This window comes from Hemicordylus capensis, chromosome 3 (assembly GCF_027244095.1).
Source record: "Hemicordylus capensis ecotype Gifberg chromosome 3, rHemCap1.1.pri, whole genome shotgun sequence".
Lineage (NCBI taxonomy): Eukaryota > Metazoa > Chordata > Lepidosauria > Squamata > Cordylidae > Hemicordylus > Hemicordylus capensis.
The window spans coordinates 185,569,556-185,594,199 of NC_069659.1; the positions used below are offsets into that span (position 1 = coordinate 185,569,556).

Sequence of the window (24,644 nt, forward strand, 5' to 3'; positions counted from 1 at the left end):
AAAACGAAAACTGTTTCAAAACTGAAACATGCAGAGAAGCTGTGCTGGCAATGGGGCTTTGATCATCTATATTTTATTTGCTAAAGATATCCTCTGTCCCACAAGTTGTTCGGAGGATCATGAACAAGCACTGTGCTCACATGTTCTCTCCTCCCTTTCCTGGGCATGGAGCTTAATTTATTTTCCGTTTTAATCAAACCATGTTTTGCTGTTTTATCCAAACTGGCAAGCCCTCCAAACCAGGATTGCAAATCAGGCTTGAACAGTAGTTTGCGATCCTGGTGTAAAGGACTTGCTTAAACCATAGTTAGCCAGTTCAAAACTAACGGCAAACTACAGTTGAATTAAAACACAAAGCAACAGGAGAGAATGACAGGCGAATACCAAAATCGCCTAGAGACTTTGGTAGTGGATGGTATATAAATGTGTTAAATAGGTACATAAATAAAATATGCAAACATAATGTTCATTCACAGTCATCCAAATCATGGATCATTGCATTCAGTGTGTAATTCTAGATAATGTGGCCTAACATGTGGCCTTTGGGATCTCTCGGTGGCTTTTGATACTATCAACCATAGTGTTCTTCTGGAGCATCTGAGGGGTTTGTGGGTGGGGGCATTGCTTTGCGGTGGTTCTGCTCCTACCTCTTGGACAGATTCCAGACGTTGTCCCTTGGAGACTGTTGCTCTTCAAAATGTGAACTTCCATATGGTGTCTCTCAGGGCTCCATATTGTCTCCAAAGCTGTTTAACATCTACATGAAACTGCTGGGAGAAATCATCAGATTTGGTGCAGGGTGTTATCAGTATGCTGATGACACCCAAATCTTTTTCTCCATGTCAGCATCATCAGGAGAAGGCATAACTACCCTAAATTCCTGCCTCGAGGAAGTGATGGGCTGGATGAGGGATAACAAACTGAGACTGAATCCAGATAAGACAGAGGTACCTGTTGTGTGGGGACAGAACTCGGGAGATGAGTTTGATCTGTGAGTTCTGGATGGGGTCACACTTCCCCAGAAGGAACAGGTATGCAGTCTCAGGTGCTTCTGTATACTAACCTTTCTCTGCTGTTCCAAGTTGTTGCCAGATATCCCAATTTTGGGGTAGCCCAGAGAGCACCCCTCTATCTGTGTTACTTTGGAATGAAATACAAGCCTGAGACTATGGGATCATAGTCCCTGTGGTTAACTTTTCACCTGCCTGGGTCCACAGCTGGTCGCTCAGATCAGCTCCACAGCTGGTCGCTCAGATCGAGCAAAGTGTGGGGCAACGTGCCTAAAGTCACAATAGTGAAGACTGAATGGGACACCCCTACCTCTCTTTTGGAGAGAAGGCAGTAGCCAGTGAGCAGACCCCATTTCAAAAGGAGAATCAATCAGGGAAGGAACCCTTCCTTTCACAAGAGATAACAGTGGAGCATTACTCGGGAGGCACACAGATAAGCAGTACATTTCTAACCCGTTCTGAACTAACAACCTAGCTGGCAAAGACTCAGTTGCGCAGCCCATAAAACTATAGATGTGTAATCTTTCCAGTCCTGGTCTTAAGATAGTCAACCAAGTACAGTCCTATTCATCGCACATATCTCATATACATAGCTTCCTCTTGCCTTTGTTGAGCAAGCTACCCTTGGAGTGATTAAGTTGGAGTGGCAATAAATTTCCTTGTCTTTCATTAAATCTGCTCCCCTCTGGGTAAGTAGAATGGCTTGGAAACTGCCTCAGGACAAGTTTCAAGGTATATATACCTCTAGCCAAAGAACATGGCCTTGGAATCTGTTTGGAGCATTATCCTAAGGACTCTCATACAAGCGGGTGCTAGCCCTTTGCACCTCGCTTCTTTCCTGCTTCTCCCCACCTGTCTACCGGTGAAGAGGCCAATGTGCACAGAAAGCACAAACTTAACCAAGGAAGGATAGGTAAACTAATCTCTTGCCCTTCTAAGCCTCCCCCCCTCCCCTCTTTCCAGCTTCCCTGCTTTCAGGCACTTTTCATGGCAAGCCTTAAGCCAGGCTCTGGTCAAAGCACCTTAGTCAAGCCAGTCAATCTCTAATTAGGACTTCAAGCTAAATTATTGCCAGCCATATTTCCGCCTAGAATATCAGCTAAGATTTATTGCCTTGCCTAACTGAACCTCTGCCTTCTGTACCCCGACATACCCTTAATCAAACTTGTTGAATTGTATTTCTGTCTCCTCATCTTTTCCAAGACACCAAACTTGCTCAAATTTGATACTGGAACCAAACTGCTCCCTCTAGCCAAGCTAATTCCCATGCTAAGCCAAAAGCATAGGAGTGTCTAGCCAGCACTCTGGGGAAGTTCTGGTAGCAAGGTTGAGGGGTTGGCTAGAAGTGCTTTCTATCAGCTTCGACTGATACACCAGCTGTGTCCATTTCTTGAAATAAACAACCTCATAACAGTGGTACATTTGCTGGTAACCTCCAGACTTGACTACTGCAATGCACTCTATGCAGGGCTGCCTTGAGTCCAGAAACAGAGTCCAGAAACTGCAGTTGGTACAGAATGTGGCAGACAGGTTGTTCTGTGTGTCACCTTGGAGAGACCATATTACTCCTGGTATTGAAAGAGCTGTACTGGCTGCCAATAAGTTTCTGGGCAAAATACCATGTGCTGGTTATAACCTATAAAACCCTAAACAGCTTAGGCCCCGGGTATTTAAGTGAACGTATTATTCACTATGAACCACAGCACCTATTGAGATAATCAGGAGAGATCTGTCTGCAGTTGCCACCAGCTCGTCTGGTAGCTACTCAGGAACAGGCCTTCTCTGTTACTGCCCCGAGGCTTTGGAATTCTCCCCCAAATGAAATAAGAGCCTTCCCATCACTGACAACTTTTTAAAAGACAATTAAGACACATTTGTTCACCCAGACTTTTAATTAGATTGCATTAATTTTTCAAATTATTTCAATGTTTTAATATTTAATTTTGTTTTAGTTTGTATTATTGTGTTGTAAACCAACCAGAGACCTAAGTTTTGGGCAGTATACAAATAATACTTTAAAAACATGAGTTCTTTGCTAGAAACCGAGTCTCTGGAGACCCAAACTGCAAGCAAGCTGTAGTCCATCTTGGACCAAGGTTCTTTTTCCCCACTCTGATTAGTCAAGCCAACCCCACCCTGTCACTATAGCCATGGAGCCAAAACATCAAACAAAACCCTGTCTCTGCATGAGACTCTTCCCTGTACATGCATACCATTTCTTTGGACCACAGAGATCAAGTAATAGATACGGATAATAGCAGGAAAATATTTTTAAAAATCACATCTCTTAACAGTCAGTTTCTGTTAGGTGTTTCTGTTTAATGTTGCAAGCAAATTTGGGGTTTTTCTCCATTTACGAAATCAGGAATCTGCTTTTAGAGATATAAAATTGTTTTCCATATGTTCAATCAGAGATTCCATCTCTGCAGTCTCCAACACCTTGTTGATTAGATTGTCCAGGAGCTCCTTGCCACATAGGAATTCCTATCAAAAGACATAATAAATGAAGGAAGCTGATGTGAACGTTGAGAATCAAAGTAATTTAGGAACATTTATCAGTAAAGAGCATACATAAAACTCAGGATGAGTTCAGACATAAGAAACCATGCTTTTGTTAGCTAAACCATGTTTTCACACTGTACCTGAACTTGAACCTTCCCATAAACCATTGTTTATTGGGGGGGGAGGGGATTCAGGTCAGGATTTGAAACTGTGGTTTGAAGTTGGTTTGCAAACCACAGTTAGAGCTAACTGTGGCATCGCATTATATCTGAATTCACAAACCACTGATAAACCACAGTTAGGACCTACCTCAAGAGGCTGCTGCACAATGACAACTGGAGTAAAATTATGAAGCAGAAACCTGAACAGATGTGAAAGAAAAGCAAACAGACAAGCAGCTCCAAATCATAGTTGGCCTGTTATACATTTGGAAGCCCAAACCAAGGTTTGGACTCTCCAGTTACCATAAGCCATGGTTTAATGTTACATTTAAGTCCAGCCACAGTTGCATAATGTTCAGTGTCTACTTATCAGCTTGCTTTTAGGCACAAATATTCGTGATACCGTATTAAAGGGGAGGGGCAATAGCTAAGTTATTGAGCATATGTTTTGCATGCAGGAGGTCACAGTTCAACCACCAAGATCTCCACTTAGAAGGACATTATGCAGTAGGGGTTCTGCTGACACTCTGCAGAGCTACTGCCAGCCAGAGTAACAATACTACTAGAAGGATCAGTGGTCTGATTCAGCATAAAGTAGCTTTATGAGTTCTCTTTTACATTAGAAGAATGCCCTGTTTACATAGCTACCTTGATATTACGAACTTCATAGGAGATCCTGTGGTCAGTCACTCTGTCTTGGCTGAAGTTATATGTGCGAATTCTTTCTGACTGGGATCTTGTCCCTAACTGTAAGAGAGTTTAGTTTAGTTTCACAATTAAAACAGACATTTAAAACATGTTTAGCTATAACTGTTATAGATCTCAACTGATAGTTTAACATATCACTATTACTGGTTAATGCAAAGATGTTTTACATTTTAATAATTTAATTTTATCATATGAATACTTGTTAAAATGCACACACACACACGCACCCCATTACAGCAGTCCTTGAAAATTCAAGTTGTTTCTATATTTTATTAGCAGTGTTAGTCAAATGTTATAAAGTACTTGTAAAGAAAAAGGTAGATTTTAAGATGGTTTAATATTAAAACTTTTTATAATCCTGTTAGACTAAGTGCTACCTATTTCTTTACAAGTACTTGAAAGTATTCTTACATGGTATGGTGTTTTGACATTACAACAATTCTGTCAGTATTATCTAGAGCAGCACTGGCACAAGAGCTTTCCAGGGGCATAAGGGACTGTAGCAAGGAGAAGGGGCTGGGGAAGTGGCGTGCATTAGTGCTACTTCACTAGTGTTATTGCTCTAGCGCCATTCTGGATGCTATCCTATGATACAGGCTATAGTTATTCCCATTATATATACATAAAGGAAATTTACTCAAAACGACTCAGCAGTCCTCATCCAGAGACAGTCACATAGATGAAGGTTCTGCATATGACAATGCATGGGCTATACTATAACTGCAATTGCATGCAATATACCCAAATCACAGAGGATTTGCATTTCCCATCTCCATCATAATATGGAGAGAAAACATGAGCAGTTCCAGTGGGGATCACACTAGCTGGACTGCATGTAAATCAGAGTCAGAAGAGTTGTCTAGGACTAAATGGAAGAGAAGGCTGTTATCCACTATTCAATGCAATGAACATCATTTCCACTTGTAAATGTAGGAGAGCCTAGAGAGCTGCTCTGTAATGAGTCGAATCCAGCTAACCCATTGCTATCAACTCTAATTAGCAACTCTAGCAATTCACACAGGAGCCTTGTCAAACTCTTCTGTTGCAGTCCTTTAAGTGGAGTTGTCAGAGATCTTATACATGCATAGAACTTGGGATGACAGTCTGTTCCTTAGAGTTTAATCTCTGCCCTCCACACAATCAAGGCTGGAATTGCTGCTGTTAATATTGAAACTAAGACTAGTAGGATGTGTTCTCACCTGCAGCTTTCTAGCCTTCTGCTTTTGGCCAAGCTCTCTCTCAATAGTCTGCTTGTACAGTTTCTCTCTCAGTGTCCTCAGAGCTGTTTCTTTATTCATTACTTGAGATCGCTCCTGCTGGCACTCAACAGTTAATCCTTCAGAATGTGAGAAAACATCCATCATGTTAAATATTCCAAACATGTATTTGTAAATCATGGTGGCTGGCCTGACCAGAACTACTGCCCTTGTTCTTAAAAAATAGAAAATCCTGTGCTCTGGGGAACAAAGATGTATAGGTTACTGGCCTGTCTACAATGCTCTTACTTTGTCTTAAAAAAAATGTTTTAAGCACTTAATGCAATTTGAAAATGTTAGATATAAACATAATCTCACCTAAACAAACACCACATGCAGTATCACCATATCACACCATAAGTATTTCCATGTTGCTCTCAGTAAAATAGCTTTTTATTTTATAAACACACTACATATGTTTGTGTGTGGAGTATTTAATATTTCCTGTAGGATAAAATACATATAGTAAAACCCTGGGAGTAGGGGGGGGAGGGAAAATAAATAGATTTCAAGCCATACTAAACAGAGCATAAGGCCACATAAACAGAGCATGACTGAAGAATTTATCATTCCACATTATATGTAAATGTGGACCATCTTTGTATCAAAGGATTAATGCATCCTTCTCAAGCTTGTATATAGCAAGTTACTTTAAGTGTAATGGTGATGTTCCAAATTCTATAAAGCCACTCTGATAAAGGAACAGCTAAATTTTTATTTCCACTGTACTTAACTACTAGTCACATAGCACTTTGCAACTTGAAGTTGCCACATATCCAATACAATTAGTGAAGGGGCAGCTTTACACATGCCATTTCCTGAAAATAAGTGTTAGGGAAAACAAAAATAGTGCATACTAATATGTGAAGTTCACACACATCTGTTTTAATAAAGGTGTGGTTTCCAATGTTTAGCATTGGAAACCCATTGCTGGCTTCCCAACATGTGCATATGCCACAAAATATAGATTACTGATCATTTGCACGTAACGGTGCATGCTGGAAAAACATATCCAACACTCCAGATGGATCTGAAATACTCAGAACATCTCCGAATCTCCGACAAACACTTCAAAGCAGCTCTCTACCATATAGAGAGAGTGGGGAACTGTTTTGAAGTGCGGGGCAATATTGGGCTTGCTGGTTGCGACTCAAATTCAAATAAAGTAATAATTGCATGTCCATTGGTTGCTGGCAGGAGCGGGCTGCTCTCCGTCTCCTTTGCCCACTTCCCATCCCTATAGAGAGAGCAGGGAACTGCTTTGAAGTGCGGGGCGCTAACAGGTTTGTTGGAGAACAAAGAGAGAGCAGGGAGCTGCTTTGAAGTGTTTGCTGGAGATTCGCAGTGAGTCGGCCCACAGAGAATCGGCCTAGACCTGTTTCTGAAGGCTTTACCATCAGTCCCTGAATCCATTTATACCTCTTTCTGCTGGGAAGAACTTGAAGGATAAACATCAACTGCCAGGACCTGAGAAAACTGCTCATAAATACCTTCTTGTGGTATATATCCCTAGAATATTGTACTTTTTTGTGGATTGTAACAGTAAGCTGTTTTGGGAGCCAGGTTTGGCTAAAAGAAGAGAGTATAAGTTAATAAAAATAATAAATTGTTTCTAAAGGTAGACAAGTAGAGGAGGAAGTGTAGTTCTGACCTAAAATGCATAGTTTAGAGCACTACTACACTTTCTCCAGTATTTTCTATCTTGAAACCTCGGGTAGCTTTTCTCTGCAAAACATCAGGAAGCAACGATTTATAAGAGGAAGAGACTGGCGAAAGGATAGTGCTTAACCCTTTCCCCATCCACCATTTCCCCCATGCAACTCTAAACCCTGCCCCTGCAACTCTAAACCCTGCAACTCTAAATCCAGCAGCTTTTCCATCAGCAGGGTTCTAGTTCCATGTTTCCCTCACAAACCCCAGCTAGAGAAAAGTCGTTGTAGCAGAGAGAGTTACAGGGGGGAAACAGACAAAGAAGTGTTCCCTTCCTGTCTTCTCCAAGATAGGGCCAAGAGAGATTCCTGCCTGCAACCTTTGAGAAGCTACTGCCAGTCTGTGAAGACAATACTGAGCTAGATAGACCAATGGTCTGACTCAGTATATGGCAGCTTCCTATGTTCCTAAACACCCTTTTTCCTTCCCACCACTTCTCCCTCCAAACTGCCCTCATCTATGCCCCTTTGCCAAAGAGGCTCAGTGCCAAGGATGTCAAGACACAAGGTGAATGTATATGTCCACCCTAAAATATGCACTAAGATGCAAAGTATTTTTTTAAAAATGTGAAATCCATATGGAATCTCAATCAGAAACTGTTTAGTTATATCAGAGTTTGTTTTTTAAACATAGTTTAAGAACTGGAAGGAAAGAAGAGCCATAAGCTCCTACCATATTTACCTGAATAGAAGATTACTCTGAATTTAAGACTACCACTTTAAAGTTACAGGTTAAATATATATTATACTTGTATTTACCCAAAAGGAAGATGTCTCAGAAATTGGGGGGTTATCTTAAATTCAAACATCAAAGAACAGTAGTCTTGGATTCAGGTAAACACAGTAATTTAATTTGAAAGTTATACATATTCTGAGTACAATTCACTCACAGTGGGGAAATGACTTGATTAGCAAGCCCGAGGTTGCCAGTTCGAATCCCCACTGGTATGTTTCCCAGACTATGGGAAACATCTATATCAGGCAGCAGCGATATAAGAAGATGTTGAAAGCCATCAGCACATACTGCGTGGGAGATGGCAATGGTAAACCCCTCCTGTATTCTACTAAAGAAAAGTACAGGGCTCTGTGGGCGCCCCGAGTCGACACTGAATCAATGGCACACTTTACTTACTTGACTGTGCCGATGCAACTCTTTTCATCACCAGCAACCCCCAGGCATACCTGGAAGCTAGATGCCACACAGGCCACACACCTGCTCTCGGTGTTGACTTGATCCTGGCCAGGAGGTTTGCATCTGATCACCATGCATTTAGTGTACACATGTATGTTAGAATGGTTATAAAAATAAAACAAAGCACACTGACTTACCTGTGGGGATGTGTACAATTCGAACAGCACTATCTGTTGTATTAACATGCTGTCCTCCTGCCCCTTTGGCTCGGAACGTATCTATACGCAAATCTCTGGGGTCTATTTTAATTTTTACCTTGAGAGAAAGAACAGTTTTACTAGCTTAGATTAAATTTTCAGGGGAAAACAACAAGTATTTGTTTTTGATTTTTAAGAGTCACGTTTGATAACATGACAAGGAGACTCCACTTACAACCAAGTTTTCTTTCTAACACCAGTCCCTACCTAGGTGGCCAGATTTGGCTTTTTAAAAAGCCAAATTCCGGCTTACGGCCCATTTGACCCACGAGTATACCCCTTAGGTTCTGGCAACTCTGGATACTCAAGAGTGGTGCTGGGGTGGGGATCACCCCATTAGACAGGTAGTTTGCCCCTCATCCCACAACTGACGGACCCCTTGAGGGAAAGGCACTTTTCTCACTCTCAAAGTGCTTTTCTTTCTTTCTTGTCTATATAAATAGATGATATTTTCTCTGTTATCCTATCTATAAATACAGGTGAAACTCGGAAAATTAGAATATCGTGCAAAAGTCCATTAATTTCAGTAATGCAAATTAAAAGGTGAAACTGATATGAGACAGACGCATTACATGCAAAGCGAGATAAGTCAAGCCTTAATTTGTTATAATTGTGATGATCATGGCATACAGCTCATGAAAACCCCAAATCCACAATCTCAGAAAATTAGAATATTACATGGAACCAAGAAGACAAGGATTGTAGAATAGAACAATATCGGACCTCTGAAAAGTATAAGCATGCATATGTATTCAGTACTTGGTTTGGGCCACTTTTGCAGCAATTACTGCCTCAATGCGGCGTGGCATGGATGCTATCAGCCTGTGGCACTGATGAGGTGTTATGGAAGACCAGGATGCTTCATTAGCGGCCTTCAGCTCTTCTGCATTGTTTGGTCTCATGTCTCTCATCCTTCTCTTGGCAATGCCCCATAGATTCTCTATGGGGTCAGGTCAGGCGAGTTTGCTGGCCAATCAAGCACAGTACACTGTATACTTTTCAGAGGTCCGATATTGTTCTATTCTACAATCCTTGTCTTCTTGGTTCCATGTAATATTCTAATTTTCTGGGATTGTGGATTTGGGGTTTTCATGAGCTGTACGCCATGATCATCACAATTATAACAAATTAAGGCTTGACTTATCTCGCTTTGCATGTAATGCGTCTGTCTCATATATCAGTTTCACCTTGTAATTTGCATTACTGAAATTAATGGACTTTTGCACGATATTCTAATTTTCCGAGTTTCACCTGTATATAAGGAGTCGTGCCCCATGAGTTCCTTTCCAGACCAGTGACACAGAACTGGGATGGGGTAGAGAACTTTGGAGCTGGAAGGCAGCTGATGTTCGGCTCCTTTCCAAGCTACTGACATTCAGCTTTCCTCCACGTTAAGAAGGAAAATGAGGAATATTCCACATTAAGCAGAAATAGGATTGCAGCCTTAGTTGCTTACAATGTAAGCCTATGAAGGTTTACCCAGAAGTAAATCCTGTTGTGTTCAATGCATCTTACTATAACTTATTCCAGTGTTAAGTATGAGAGGACTGCAACCTAAGAGACACTGCGAATACATCAGTCCTGGGAAGTAAATGGTTAACAGGACACTAAAGTCCTGCTGGAATCTTTGGTAAACCCCATATACTCTTGTACCACTCTCCTTAATAGAGCTCTTACAACAAATGGGAGCAAGTGAGAGAAGGGGATCTTTACCTGAAACTTCAGCTGCTTCAAGCATTTTGTTTGGAGACAAAACAAACAGTTTGGAGAATTTGTGAAAGGCACTATTTTATAATGCTGGGGTAATCATTGGATTTTGACTTTTTTTTTAAAAGGGGGTAAGAGAATGGAACTATCTAGTTTTTATCACCCCTCTTCCTCTTGAATTGGTTTAGTCCAGTGCTTTTCCATCTGTCTGTCTGCCTATTGGGAACTCAGACTGAGATTGGGCATTGTAGGGTATTGTTAATTTCCTGAGCCCCACGCCCCTCCCATGACACATGGTAGGCTGGTCACGTTTTCTAAGCAAAAAAGCCTAGCTCCTCCATTTTCAGGTTCTTTAGACCAACTATTACTTCACAAATCCATCAAAAGGATAAACTGTTCTGAATCTGATGTCACAAACAAAGATACAGGGTTCCTCAGAGACCAAATGATGAAGGAATAAACTGGGAAGGAAGAATTAATCTGGCAGTAGTGATACTGACTCCAAAAACAAAAAGGCTTCAGAGTTTCCAGATTCGGGTTTACTGACTCAGTTGTGCCTACCTATGTATACACATTACCTGGTCCAGGTGACACTGCACAGTCTCAGCAAGGAAGTCCAGGGCAGTCCATGCTAAAATCTTTTCAATCCAGCATGATACAAACTATACTCCTGGTTGCAATGTAGTGTTTGAGCAGGAACTCTAGCTTGTTTGAAAGCTTTTTTCCTTATTGAATGTGGTTTAATACTTTATTATACTATATTGTAATATAAGAATAAGTTACATATCACCTAAATTAACTTCATCAGAATAAAAAGCCTTTATATTATAAAAATATGTCCAGGATGAGAGCATTAATATGAAATATGCTTCTATTTTGGTTTTAAGATATCTCATGTGGAACGCTACGGCCCATCTGGAAATGCACTTTGCCCCTTTTGTGCTCTGCCCTTCGCTTTTCTTCCTGGTGCTGTCCTTCCCAAGTATTCAGAAGAAGAGCACTGCCATGGGGTATCTGCGGAAGAATAATAGCCATGTGTGTCTTTTCTTCTTTAATCTCTCCTTTTTGTTTGGTGATGTTTGACTGAGGAGGGGTATCTTCTGTATTTATTTCCTGTGAAAGTTATTTCACATTACTTCCATCTTTAGGGCATCTGGATGGTATCGGATTTCATGTGTCCATACAATGTCATCCATCAACCTCCCATACATATTGATCAAGAAGTGAGATGGGATGGAGTCCCTGTGAGGAGCATCCCAGGGGGTGGTAACACGTTTGACAGACTGAATGCAGTTAGCCTTGTGTAGAACCAAGCCTTCTCAATAGTGAGAAGTGTTTGTGACATTTTGCAGATGAACATATGCCAAGAAAATAGACGTTCTGCTTAGAAACTACATTGTAAAGTTAGATACCAAGACATAAAGACTGGAATGAAAGCACATAATGATTAATGGTTAGCTTTACCTCTTCTGGCTGAGGGAGGACAATTACTGACATGGTCCCTGTGTGGATCCGCTGCATTCTTGAAGATAAGCCAGTCTCAGGAATGCGCTGCACCCTGTGAATACCTCCTTCATATTTCAAATGCTTATAGACATGGTCTCCTGAAATATGAGCAGCAGCATGGTGTAACCCACCTTTAAAGGCAAATAATATATACATTACATATTGGACAAAGGGACAGAGGCAATATTTGAAGCTATATGTGTGGCTGACATGATAGGTTATTTCCATACCATAGTCAGCTGGAGTATAGTTCTGAATTTCAAAGGTCCAGCATCTGTAATCCGCATAGTTCTGGTACATTTCAAACACTTCTTTAGTAAATTGCTGGCAGATGTCACCTGAAACATAAGCACCTTCTCTGAAAGTTACTGAAATTTTAACGTCAGCAGTATTCTTCATTATATCATTATTTCAATGACTTTAATAACTAGATATATTTATTTATTAAGTTTATATATTGCTTTCCCTAAAAGCTCAAAGTGGTGTACGATAAAAGTACACCATGCAGAATAAGCTAAAAGTAACATAGAAGTTAGTTTAACTATGATAAGAAGTAGTGAGAATAAAACATTTGTAAAAGTGGAATACAAGGTGACAGAATGAATTCTTGCAAAACCAGAAAGGTGGTTTGGAACAACATTTATTTGCAATTACTTTGCTGACCTCCAGTTGTCCTGCCAGATGTCACTTCTAATAGGACATTACTTTCATCGTATTTTTCTTTTGGTATCAAGAGCTGAAAAAGCTGAAAAAGGAATAAACCAGGAGCTTCAGTATAGTGCTGGAGCTGCTTTTCTCTGCAGCTGGTCTTCTAGGACTTTCAGTTTCCACTTGATTATCAAATACCAAGTGGAAGACATTTAGAAGTAAAGACAAACATTACATTTTTTCTTCAGGCTTGTTCAGGAACAAAGTTCTTACTCCTCTATTTCCCTAAAATGTGTTACTTATCGAAACACAGACTTCACTTTTTTATCATCAGTATCATTGTGTGATACTATATTTTAAATTGGTATGCCTACAGTTTGCCCTCCTGCTGAGTTCTAGCCCCCATTTGAGTCTGGTCTAAGTGGTGGAGTCTAGCCTAAGCTTCCATTCTTACCACATGTTCAGCTGCTTAAAGCAATGCCTGAAGGGCAGTGCCAAAGGGCATCATCCATGCAGTGACCATTTATGACCTTGCCACTCATCTTGGTGAGTTACACCTTGAAATCCCCCGCCCCACACTCCTCCTCAGCTCTTTTCATTTCCAATCTTACTGAGCTGGCCTCTTCTGAGCTTTCTTGTGCTTGTTTTGAGCATCATGGCCCACACCTGCCTCCTTTCCTCAGATTCCATTCATCTTTGTAGCCTGCCTCAACACTTGCTCCCCTTCACTCTGGAATTGTCACTCCCCCATCCAGAAAATAATTGCCATCCAGGATCTTTTCTCTTCTTGGTTGCTCTGGCTACTTGCTCTCACTGAAACCTGGTTCCCCACCTCCCATAGTCTGCTACCATTGCTGTGCTCTTCTTTGGAGGTCTCTTCTCACACACGTCACCTTGAAGGTCACTATGGTGGTGCTGGCCTTCTTTCCAGTTCCTGCTAGTTCCAGCCCCAGCCCACCACCCGCTTCATGCTACTGCTCTACTGTTGACGTTTATTCTGCAAGACTCTATTCCCATATGCACTTCCATGTTGCTATATCACCCTTTTGGCCCCTGTTCATTCTTCATTTCAGACCCTGATTTTCGTCCTCTCTGACAATACTCCAGCCTTGCTCCTTTGTAGATGATCGCATCTCCTTTCTCTAGCCTTCTACTTCGAGCTCTGGCTTTGGCTAGCTTCCACCATGTATTGCCTTGGCCACTCTCTTGATCTTCTTCATCAAAAACTGTTCAGTCTCCGACCTCACTGCTACAGAATTCCCTATATGCAATCACCACCTGTTATCACACAGCGTGCTCTCCTGCCCTTCTGTCCATTTTAGAAACTCGAGCTTGCCAGCAGTGGCACTTCAGCACAAGCAGAGGGAATCTGCCTTGTACTGGATCAGATGGCAATGCTATGAAAAGCTAGACTGGTGGAAAAACCACATGCAAAAAATGAGTAGTCATGTGTATCCATGAGGAAACTCAGCTCCTGATTGAAGAAAGGAATGCTAATGTGCCAAAGGGCAAGTAAGGCCAAGGTAGGCTCAACCTATTCAGATACCCTGAAGATAATCACCATCAGAGACCTATAAGTTAGTAGGCCCATTAGTGACAATAGAGCCTTTTGTTCTGTTCCCCGCCCCCAGAATAGTTACTTCTGCACCCTGTACCTCTGTTCAAGACCAGTCCCTTGGACACTCTTTGTTTCTAAATTTGACCGCCTTTAAAACAAGACAGACCCTTATAAAAAGTTCTGTCTCCCCCAGCCATGTGCACTCAGTCTGTTCTTGAGATATGTTTTCCCGATAAGCAGCAAAGTCTGCTGCCGGTATGGGGAATGGCATGGCAATGCAATATAGGGCTGACAATGCCTTCCACTGCTCCAGATTTCACCCAGCCAGGTGTGTGAATCTGCACCCACACCTTCTCCCTCTTTAAGCGTAAATCATTGGGCTGCTGAACTCCTGAGCTTGACTGGACTGCAGAATCTAAACCTGAGCTGAAATCACTAAGCTTTGAATGCTCCTGGTGTGGTACAGTTTGCAGGAACCAAATTTGCAAGAGTCAGAGTGGTGAGGTGGTTTGAGTGTTGGACTAGGACTGAGGAGATCCGGGTTCACATCCTCATTCAGCCATGAAACTCACTGAGTGTCTCTAGGTCATTCAGTCTCACCTACCTCACAGGGGTTTTGAGAGGATAAACATAACCATGTACACTGTTCTGAGTTCCTTGGAGGAAGAGTGGATGGGGTGTGTGTACATCTTTAAGGGTGGGGGAGGGTGCACTTACCCCTCCCGCCACATTTCCCCCACCGGGGCTCCATTTTGTTAAAGCCCCTCAGGGCGGCAGCGTACCTCCCTGTCGCCCCGAGCGCACATTGTGGGCGGGCACACACACAGCGTGCACAGGCCGGTGTATGCAGGCGCATCTGTTACTTCTGGTCATTTCCGGGAGATGCTGCGACAGGCTGGCAGGGAGGTACGCTGCCACGCCAAGGGGCTTTAACAAAACGGAGCGCTGGCAGGGAAAATGCGGCGGGAGGGGTAAGTGCACCCTCCACCACCCTTAAAGATGCACACACACCCCGCTGTCGAACCGGCAGAACCGCCCGCCGATTGAACTGGTTCAAAGACCCATAAAGGGGCTCGTGTACATCCCTAGTGACGTATACTGCAGGGGAGCATGGCCTCTGATATATTTTCTCCTTGGACTTATGCTTCCTCCCAGAAACCAGCTGATTGTCTACTCCATTACTACAGTCTATTCCATTACTACAACCTTTAGAGTAATATTTTAACGTTACACTGTCTCTTTTGTTCATCCCCATGGATCATTGTCCAGACTCCACCCAGTAACCTGGCAACTTCAATCCAGTGATGCCTGTATGCAAAAGGTATGGCAAGCAGCTAGTGCACAGAGAAATCACAGGCAGTGCAACAAATTAAAGCAGCAGATTCATATCTGCATTGAGAAATACATAAGAATATTCAATCTAAATCTTCCTGTTCGGGAGTTAAACTCATAACGTTTTGGCATGGTCATGCCCAATATATACTGTTCCACAGTTAATTGATCTTCCCACACAGAATGGCTCCAATGATGAAGAGCACCTCACTGGATCTGCCATTCTGCCCCCTGTCTAGAAGGATTCTGGTCACATCTGTGAATGTAGAACATTTGCTTCACAGGTACAAAGTTATCAACACACAATACAGTTGCTGGATCAGGAAAGAGAATATTTCAATCACAGAACTCAATCTTGGCCCACTGCTCACCTTTCGATATAGAGTGCTAATTTTCTGGTCAAGAACTTCCTTTTCCTCTAAAGCTAGATCTAGCAGTGGTTTCTCTTCTGGGGTGTTTAGTTCTAGGGTCAATGACAAAAATAAATATTAAGTAGTATTGTTTAACTTAAAGCAAATAGAGCACAACCACACCACCACCCATCTCCCATTTTACTTCACTTTTGTCCTGTTCTGTTTTCCTGTATCAGCTCCTGTATCCTGAATTGTATACAATTCCTTGTATCAAGGAAAATTCCACTATCCCCTTTTACTAGGGTCATGCACGGAACCACGGAGCTGCAGTCCGATGCCAGAGTGTGTGTGGTTTTTTAAGGGCAGGGGAAGGTGCACTTACCCCTCCTGCCGCTTTCCCCCCACCAGCACTCCATTTAGTCCCCACAATCCATGGGGCAGCAGCGTACCTCCCTGCCGCCCCTTCCCCCGTTGTTGGCTGGAAATGAGGAAATAGAGTGTGTGCGTGTGCCCCGTGGTGCGCATGTGCGCACCCACCACACACATCGCACATCATGCTATGCAACGTGCATGCATGACATGCGATGTGTGTGGTGCATGCGTGACAACAGGCGCATAGGCACACTCTACTTCCTCATTTCCAGCCAACAACGGGGGAAGGGGCAGCAGGGAGGTACGCTGTCGCCCTATGGATTTTGGGGAATAAACAGAGCGCCGGCAAGCAGTGGGAGGGGAGGAACCCTCCCCTTAAAGAGCCACCCCCCTGGCATTGGACCGACGGAACCATTGGGCCTCTGGACCGGTTCCATGCACATCCCTACCTTTCACCTAGTTGTGCTACCTACATAAGTCCTAAAGGTCACAAGTTTCTGCACCCTGCTGTTACAGGGCCCCTTTTCTTGGAAACAATACTCAGTCCTACCTGAGTAGCAATAAACACCTGTTGACCATAGCTTGCCCTGCCTGAACAGGCATAAGCACAGCTAAAACTGACTGGTGTATTATTGCTGGTTTCTGCCTTGTAATTGGTTCACCTTGTCTAATGGCTAAGCTTTATTCTGCTTGTACTAGTATGATTGGTGTATACCATGAAACTTTAGCTTCTGATAGGTTCTGTACTCAATCCTATAGCCTGTAAACAGTATAAAAGACTCTTACCCAAAACCTGAGTGTGTGCTCTTAGAAGAGAGACACCTGGCATGTCCTGATCAATAAAAGCTTGAACCTGATGGATGGTGATGGCCTCTGCTCATTAAGTGAACCCAGAATTCCCCAAATTTCTCCATCAGTATACAATACAGGAGAACTTTGTTACTCGTGCGAGTTCTGTTCCTCGCCTACTGTCGCGAGTAACGGAACCATGAGTAATGAGCCATTAGGGCTATGGGGAAAGGGGGAGTTAGGTTCCAGGGTGGAGGAGAGAAAATATTAAGTGCCAAAATGGCCCCAAAATGTACTGTGGCATGCTCCATGGGTCCCCAGTGAACCAAGGAATGGTACATTGTACCAATGTCCAAAGGGCAAATGCCCCCCCAAAACAGTGGAAAAATTGCAGAGGGAAAGACAGTGTTTGCTTTTTTAAATGAGCCACAAAACGGCCCCTCCTGGGCTCTGAGAGACAAAATGGTGACCGGAAGTGACCTCCGTGGTCACTTGCAGTCCTCTAGGAACCATGGACATATGGGTTTTAACTCCTTCGTATCCACAGATACTAAAAAAGAGTGTCAATGACATTCCGTGGATACACAAAACTGCGAATAGCGGGGTTCTCCTGTACATTAAATTGATTCTCACACTAACTCATGTGTGAGATGTGTACTACACATCAAATTCATTACAGAATTCATTGGATGCAGTGTGCTGCTCAAAAGGAAGTGCTGGAAATTTTGAAATGAAAATATTAAATAGCTTTTAGACTCACGAGAGTTTCTGCTGGGAGATTAAATCAAGAGGTGTCCAGAAGTACCAAGTTGGGGGATGGAGTGAGCCAAACAATGCCATCTTCTCCCCTCACCCCCCAAAGAAGGTGGTAAAGAGGGGGACAAGGCTGTAGCCTAGTCAGGTCCTTTATCATTACTTTCTGGGAAGAAGACCAGTGGCCTTTCCAGGCAAGTTGGATCCTGCATGCTGCTTTCTGCTTTTTGCCTCATGCCAGGCTTCCCTCTTTAACAGACCAGGACAAGCGGTGGTGGTGGCGGTGTCAGGAAACGAGACTACTACACATTTCCTGCCAGTACTGCCTTTCCTGGCATGGTTTACTACAAGATGCCCCTTTGCCAGTGTCCCACAGCATTGCTCTTCAATTGATGGATCATGTCCAGAAATTAGGGGAGCCGCAACAGTGGTACCACCCCTTTTCTTATGTAAATGTTTTTGAAAGAAGGAAAACAATGGCGAGAACAAATGGAAGTGCGGAAGGGAAAGCCAGACATATAGAGAATGACACTGCATCCAGTTTAAAAAAACCCCAAGTACATATCATGTAGCAGGCTGGGATGAAAGGTCAGCACTAGTTTTCAAAGAGTTGAAAGACTATTGTCCTACAGTAAACCACTTGCCATAGAACTTCAATTCAAATTACTCACACAATATTTTCAAAAGTTCTAGGAAGTCAAGAACTGTACAAACACAACAAAAGTTGGGACATTGCTTGCTATAAAGTTCTAGAAAATCCTGAAAATAGCTGTTGGAGCAAAGGCAGTGTTTTAAATTAGATGAGTGGCTTTTTAACAACCATCAAGAGGTGCATGCATCCATAATAGCAGCCTAATTTAGATCAACCCCTTACTGACCTACCCATGAGCTTTAGAGGTAAGTGGAAGAGACTTGCAAAGATATCAGGAGACAAGTAACCTAAGCAGAGCTAGTAGATGTCAGGAAATCTCCCCCTTTGAGTGGGGCATGCTTTCTTTTCCAGACTGAATTTATTAAATGGAATGACTAAGAGTATCTGGAGAACAAAAACAAGTGAGCTTTGTAAAACAGATGTATTACTTACTTGCACATAGTATCTCCAAATCCTGAATTTCATTTTTTGCCTCTTGTATTTCTTTAAAAGTGACAGCAAGTGGAGACAATTCTGCATGTCTCTTGCTCAGAGCCCTTTGTCTGTGTTCATTCACTGAGCTGTCATTTAGTAAAAGGCCGATGTTTTGGTATTCTTGGCATAAAGTCTGTAAATATTTTTGCAAAGCATCATGGTGCCACAGTGTTCTTGAGGCCTGGTTATATCTTCTTGACCAGTTATTAAATACTACTATCGATGTAACAGTGTTCCACAAGCAGTTGTGTTGAAAGGTGTTCCATTCTGCCAAATGAGTACTCCTCCCAGTAAAGAAAGAAAGATGGCAACATTGGCGACAGTGGAAGAAATTAGCAAACAATGTCCTAAAAAGAGGAATCCCTCTGCAAGGTTTCATCTCAACTGAAATATAAAAAACAGCACAGAATTCCCCACTGATTTTATTTTAATAACTTGTCTATTTGAAGGACCTGGTATTGCTCTCACATCAGTTTAACATAATGTTTAAATACCACAGCGCATTCCATAATAATATATCTCATTTATGGTCCTTATAAACTGAGGTAAGTTTTATTTATTCATTTATTTATTATTGCATTTATATACATTTCAGGTGAACCTCCCAAAGGGGTTGGAAAGCTAAAGTTTAGAGATAGTTTTGGAGAAGACAGTATACTCTTATAGCCTAGGATCCTCAGGCTACCTGACTGTTTCCTCCTAACAAAGGGAATGAAGGGGATACACAAACAATGGTTCACTTCAAGTGTGGCCAATTTTAATCAAAGCAGGAGAAGATAATAACTTTCCCTATTTCTGGCACCAGGTGATGTTCTGGTTTATTATTATTAGAATTATTTAGAGTTCATGAACCAACTTTTCAGGATCTCTGTTAAAATTACATGTGTGAGCTTGAAGGAAATAAACATTCAATCAGTTAATTATTTTTTTAATAAATGATTATTAGCACGCTCTTAATCAAGCAATGTACACATTCTGTGTTAACTAAATTATTTTTAATTTAAATAACCCAAACATTCAAAAGTTGAAAAAACTATTTCCTTCCAATTAATTATATCAATAGAAATTTCTGTGTCCTTCAGGAAATATTGTAGTTTCTCGGACAATCATTTTACCACCTATAGTTAAGACAACGGTTTTGTTTTTGTTTTGAAGGCATCCAGTAAACTGCATTTCAAACTTAAAACAAACCTTGATTACAAAAGGAAATTGACTTCTTTTTACAAAAGAGAAGTATTATGCACAACCCATTCCTCTGTAATAGTATAACATCAAAACCATGAAATGATGGTAGCATTATGGGGACATCGCTCCAGTATCACAGGCATTACGAATAAGGTTTTAATAATTGAGTGAACAAAAGAAAAGATAACTGGATTTTTAAAACTAGATGGTAGAAATAAAACCAGAGATAATAGCTCCAACTAAGGCTTATTTTAAAAATTAAACATCACACATCATTCCAAGATCTACAGATCAGTTAAGTTGGGTCATTTAGACACATACACATTTTCAGCCTGATCCGATGCATGCATACTCAGAAATAAGTCTCACTGAGTTCAATGGTGTTTATCTCCAAGTAAAGGTAAACAGGGATGGAGCCTGAAATTCAAAAGGACTGAATAAACCTATCTGTTTTGTTGGTCACGTTGTGATACCAAGATTGAAAACTCAGCTTTAATATCAGTAGGTTGTACTGATGAGTGAATTCTTAGACAGTAATAGCTTACATGGAGTAGCATTCTTTACCCGGTAAAGCCTATTCGAAACTGCCTTAGCAGTCGCTGCAGCAGCTATAAGCGACAATTCCGTACTTGAGACACAATACTACAAGTATTCATTTTGCAAACCCTTTTCCTAAACATAACTAATGGAGATAAATTGGGGAAAACGATACCTTATCGATTCCTGCTGAAGGCAGTACACAAATACAGTTAATACAAGGAAGTCTTTGCAAAGCACAAGGGAAGTAAAGAAGAAAACTACAGTTCCCAGCAGCTTTACTATGAACATGTACTACAACTCCCAGCATTCCAGAGTAACGTTTTATTCTTCTTAACCTCTTACTTGCCATAATCTTGTATAGACATATAATACGCACAATCCAATTGTCCCATCGTCATGGATGGGTGGAACTTGTCTCCTTTGCAGCCACCAAGGTTACCAGGACACAGGCAGGTTATCTAGCTAGCACCCCCGCCCCCATCCCATGACAATCCAGAATGTTCCACACTTGCAGCGGCAAATTATAAGCTGCAACTCACAGCCATGTACACTCCAGGTCTCTTTAATATGATATATTGTATAATATAGGCCTAGTTCTCACTGACTGTGTTGACTTTTTCTATGAACTGTATTGCTTTAGACTGCAAGTGGAGGCTCACATGAATGAATGCAAATCCTTCATACATATTAAAAAAAAAACCACCACACAAAACTAGATGTCTGGAAGGATACTAGTCCAGTCTTCTTTCTGATATGTTTTCTGTGTGCAGTGTATGTGCATTCAAACATATGCGTCCCCCACTGTCTGAATCCATGAAACCCAGACAACTGTGCCACTGTGAGCACAAGTCTATTTTACATGACTTGGGTCTGATTAGGCCAGGAGGAAAGCTGTTATTCATGGAAGTTTTCTACACATGCTCAGTCAGGTCTAAATTTACGTACCATGTGCACGGATTTATTATATATTAATGGTAGCATGGCAGCAATTGATATAGTCAAATGCTCCTGTTCTGCTATCGTCACACAGCTGATGCAAGTGCATTTAAACACGAGCAGGCGTGCATGAAAAGTTTACACAGGCAAGGGCTTTCTGCATTTCACATATTCTATATAAATCCAGCCTAAGATATGGGTCCCACAGCAGAGTTAGGCCAGTGAAGCTGTGGGCTCATGCAGCTTGCTCAGTTCTCAGTGGTTCCCTAGATCAAAGAAAACAGACTACAGTCTGGGACACAGTGGAGAGGGGCAGGGGCGTCACAAGGGGAGAGGGGGCCAGTGTTCACCCCTCTCCCTGGCGGCCCTTGGAGTGAGGGAGATAATGAAGAAAACAGGGAGGGGTGGAGCTGGAGGGCCCTCAGGAACTGGGGAGGGGAGGAGGTTCTTTGAACCGATCCGATCAATTATAGCTATGGCCCTGGAGAGGGGTCTGAACCTGAGCCCCATTCAAAGCTGTGTCCTCTTCCTTTTTCTTCCATTTAAAATTAACCGTCCGGCTAACATCCATTCCTTCTGGAGAAAAGTCAAGCAGTGAACATGTGTGTACACCGTTGTGGCCTGCGACCGTAACAGAGATCCAGCCTACAGGGAACACAATGTGTTTTTGTACGCAGGGGCGGGGCACTATTCAGCATACCCAAAACCTTTCCCGTGGGAGTTCTCTTGCTAAATTTAAAACGCCGGCCAACTCACAAACTCGTGCGCAGTCTGAATGTATCGGGCAATCAATCTTATTTTTGGAACGAATTGATAAACCATACTGTTCAAGAAACCCTATGGTGGGAATAATCTGACTTAAATCTAGGTGTTCCCATTCGACTTGGTAGAGTTAAATCTTGCCCGCCCGCCCATTGGTTGACCTCCGTGCTCCCGATCTTTCTTTGTGGCACTCTGAGATATTATTGTGTGTATATTGGGTGGCCAATGAATTGCCCTTTGCTATTGGACTAACATGCTGAAAGTGCTAGAAAGCAGCCTTCCCCCGGTCTCACTGGCTCAAGTTTCTCGCCCTGGCCGGCGGGGGGGACGGGGACGGAAAGAGACCGACTAACAACCCAGACGGTCAATGGGTTCCTTCTTGGCTCAGCTAGGACGGGGCCGGGGAGAGAAGAGAAGTTTCTCTCCCTCTTCCTAGATAGTCTGCCACTCTGCCAAAGGACGCAGCGGGAGCCGTGGTGGAAGCCCCGAGGCAATTTTCCGGCGTCAACTGGAAGCCGCCGCGGGGAAGCGTGAAGGGAGGAGGAAGAGCCAGACATGCAAGGGGAGCCCGGCGGCGGGCGCTCCCCCCCGCCCCGCCGTGGTCTCCTCAGCAACTGCAGCGCCTGGGCGGGCCAAGGGGGCTGGCACGCCGCTAGGGGCGTTGCGAGCACAAGCGCCGCCAAGTCCGCGTTGGTTGTCTGAGCGGCGGAAGGGGCTGTCCGCTGTGCCTGGGCTAAGTCGGGCCGACCCGACCCGGGCCAGGCCTCGCGCGGTTGACAAGAGAGTAAGGCAAGGCGCGCGGCGATGATGAGCTAGTCCCGCCGCAGCCCCGCGCCCGCCGCCAGCCTCCCCCCTCGCCAGCAGCCGCGGCGAAGAGGCCGCCCGGCCCGCAAGCCGGCCCACTATGCCGTCCACGCCGTTACCGCCCAAGGAGAGCAACCTCTTCAAGCGGATTCTGGTGAGGAGGAGAACCAGTTGGCCGTGGGGCGGGCAGGCCGGCAGCGGGGGCCTTCCAGGGCGCCGCTTCCCCGGGCGAGCTGCCTGTCTCCAGTCCCGGGGTCTTGCTTGCGGGGGGGAAGGGGGGCGGGTGTCACCTGAGCAGGGTGGGGCACGAGGACAGCCCTTTTCTCTCCAGGGCTCTTGGTGGTGCCACCGCGTAGCTCGAGGCTTCCTTTCTCCCCACCGGTTGAACAGCTGCTTTTTGTCCCACCACCCACCGACTCCACTCCCGAAAGGTACCTCCCTTTGTGCGGTGCCTGCCTTGATTGCTGAGCTCTTCCCAGCGTCCCCACTTCGGGCCCAGGCAGGCAGTGGAGTGCATTGCAAGTGGGCATTTCGTCTGCCCCCCGCCTGGGTCTTCCGAAACTCAGAAATAAGGGGATAGGAGGACAGGACCATTTAACCCTGTTTCTTTTCTTCGCTGTCTCCCTCCCTCCTCGAAACGAGTTCATGTTAGACGTCCAGCTGTTGAGTATACACAGTTATTTTCTCTCTCTTCCCCACGCCCACCTTCTAGCAACTATACATAAAAGGTCTTCTAGCAGCACGTTCCAGTTTCCTTTCCTGCCCCCGGACATCAGCATACCTAATATTAGGGCCTACCATCGCTACACTCAAGTTGACTATTACGGTGGCCTATCCAGCCTTCCCACATCGTTACACATGAAAGGCTCTAGCTTTTCCCAAGGGTGAAATTAAAGCTGCAACCCTAGCAAGTCTCATAGAACTCTATAGATTGATTAAATTAGTGATTTAAATCTCCATGAAAAGGTCCTATGTAAATTGAAGGGGGAATAATTAAAAACCTGTTCAGATGTTTCCTAAATAAAAGTGCATGTTAATTGCACTTGCTTGGTAGGTAAAGTCATAAATATTATAGAGAACTGACTCTGCACCAGGTACGGGGGATAAGTTAGGCACAAAACAGGAGCAAAAGGTCATCAAGATGGATCAGTGGATGATACCTGTGGTGATTTGGCAGTCCCTGGCTCCCACTTGTAAGCCATAATATAAGTAAATAAACTGTTCTGTATGAAGATTGATATTTTCCTACAGTTCTTTCTTTACAAAGAAAAGCAGCCTTTCATAACAGTTACAAGTAAAGTTCTAAGATATTTTAAGTTTGCATTTCATTTTTAATCAGGTTATTTTTAAAAGAAATATCTATAACTAGAACATTTGTTTTTTTAACCATTTAAAAAACAGCAATCTTCTGAGTAAACCTACATATTGAGCTTAACAATTGCAATCCTTCACTTGAGAGGCTTTAGAGTAAGTTCTACTTTACTTACTTCTGAATAAACATTCTGCATTTCTTCAACAGCCTTCTCTCCTCCCATTCA

General features: G+C 43.1%; 2 protein-coding genes across 15 annotated transcripts in view; one reads left to right on the forward strand and one right to left on the reverse strand.

The window, feature by feature from the left end:
* Nucleotides 1-2,883: 2,883 nt before the first annotated feature.
* MTRF1 (mitochondrial translation release factor 1) lies at nucleotides 2,884-23,724 on the reverse strand. 13 transcript variants are annotated; one of them, XM_053306864.1, is made up of 10 exons: nucleotides 23,542-23,722; nucleotides 18,838-19,263; nucleotides 15,858-15,949; nucleotides 12,612-12,693; nucleotides 12,179-12,286; nucleotides 11,907-12,046; nucleotides 8,676-8,793; nucleotides 5,581-5,717; nucleotides 4,322-4,420; nucleotides 2,884-3,494 (listed from the first exon to the last, which is right to left on the reverse strand). In XM_053306864.1, exons 1-10 carry the CDS (start codon nucleotides 23,621-23,623, stop codon nucleotides 3,372-3,374), a joined length of 1,407 nt encoding a protein of 468 aa, XP_053162839.1. In that variant the 5' UTR covers nucleotides 23,624-23,722; the 3' UTR covers nucleotides 2,884-3,371. The 13 variants fall into 13 exon arrangements, with proteins under 13 accessions (XP_053162839.1, XP_053162838.1, XP_053162845.1 ...); XM_053306863.1 differs by having other exon boundaries at nucleotides 11,907-12,079; nucleotides 23,542-23,719; XM_053306870.1 differs by lacking the exon at nucleotides 23,542-23,722 and adding an exon at nucleotides 23,397-23,522 and having other exon boundaries at nucleotides 11,907-12,079.
* The window catches only part of NAA16 (N-alpha-acetyltransferase 16, NatA auxiliary subunit), a 91,831-nt gene continuing 89,834 nt past the window's right edge, over nucleotides 22,648-24,644 (forward strand). The window contains exon 1 of one of the 2 annotated variants that reach the window (XM_053306862.1): nucleotides 22,648-23,260. In XM_053306862.1, coding sequence (XP_053162837.1) covers nucleotides 23,207-23,260 — 54 coding nt within the window. In that variant the 5' untranslated portion in view covers nucleotides 22,648-23,206. The remainder of the gene's footprint in view (nucleotides 23,261-24,644) is intronic. The other variant, XM_053306861.1, reaches the window with a different exon arrangement.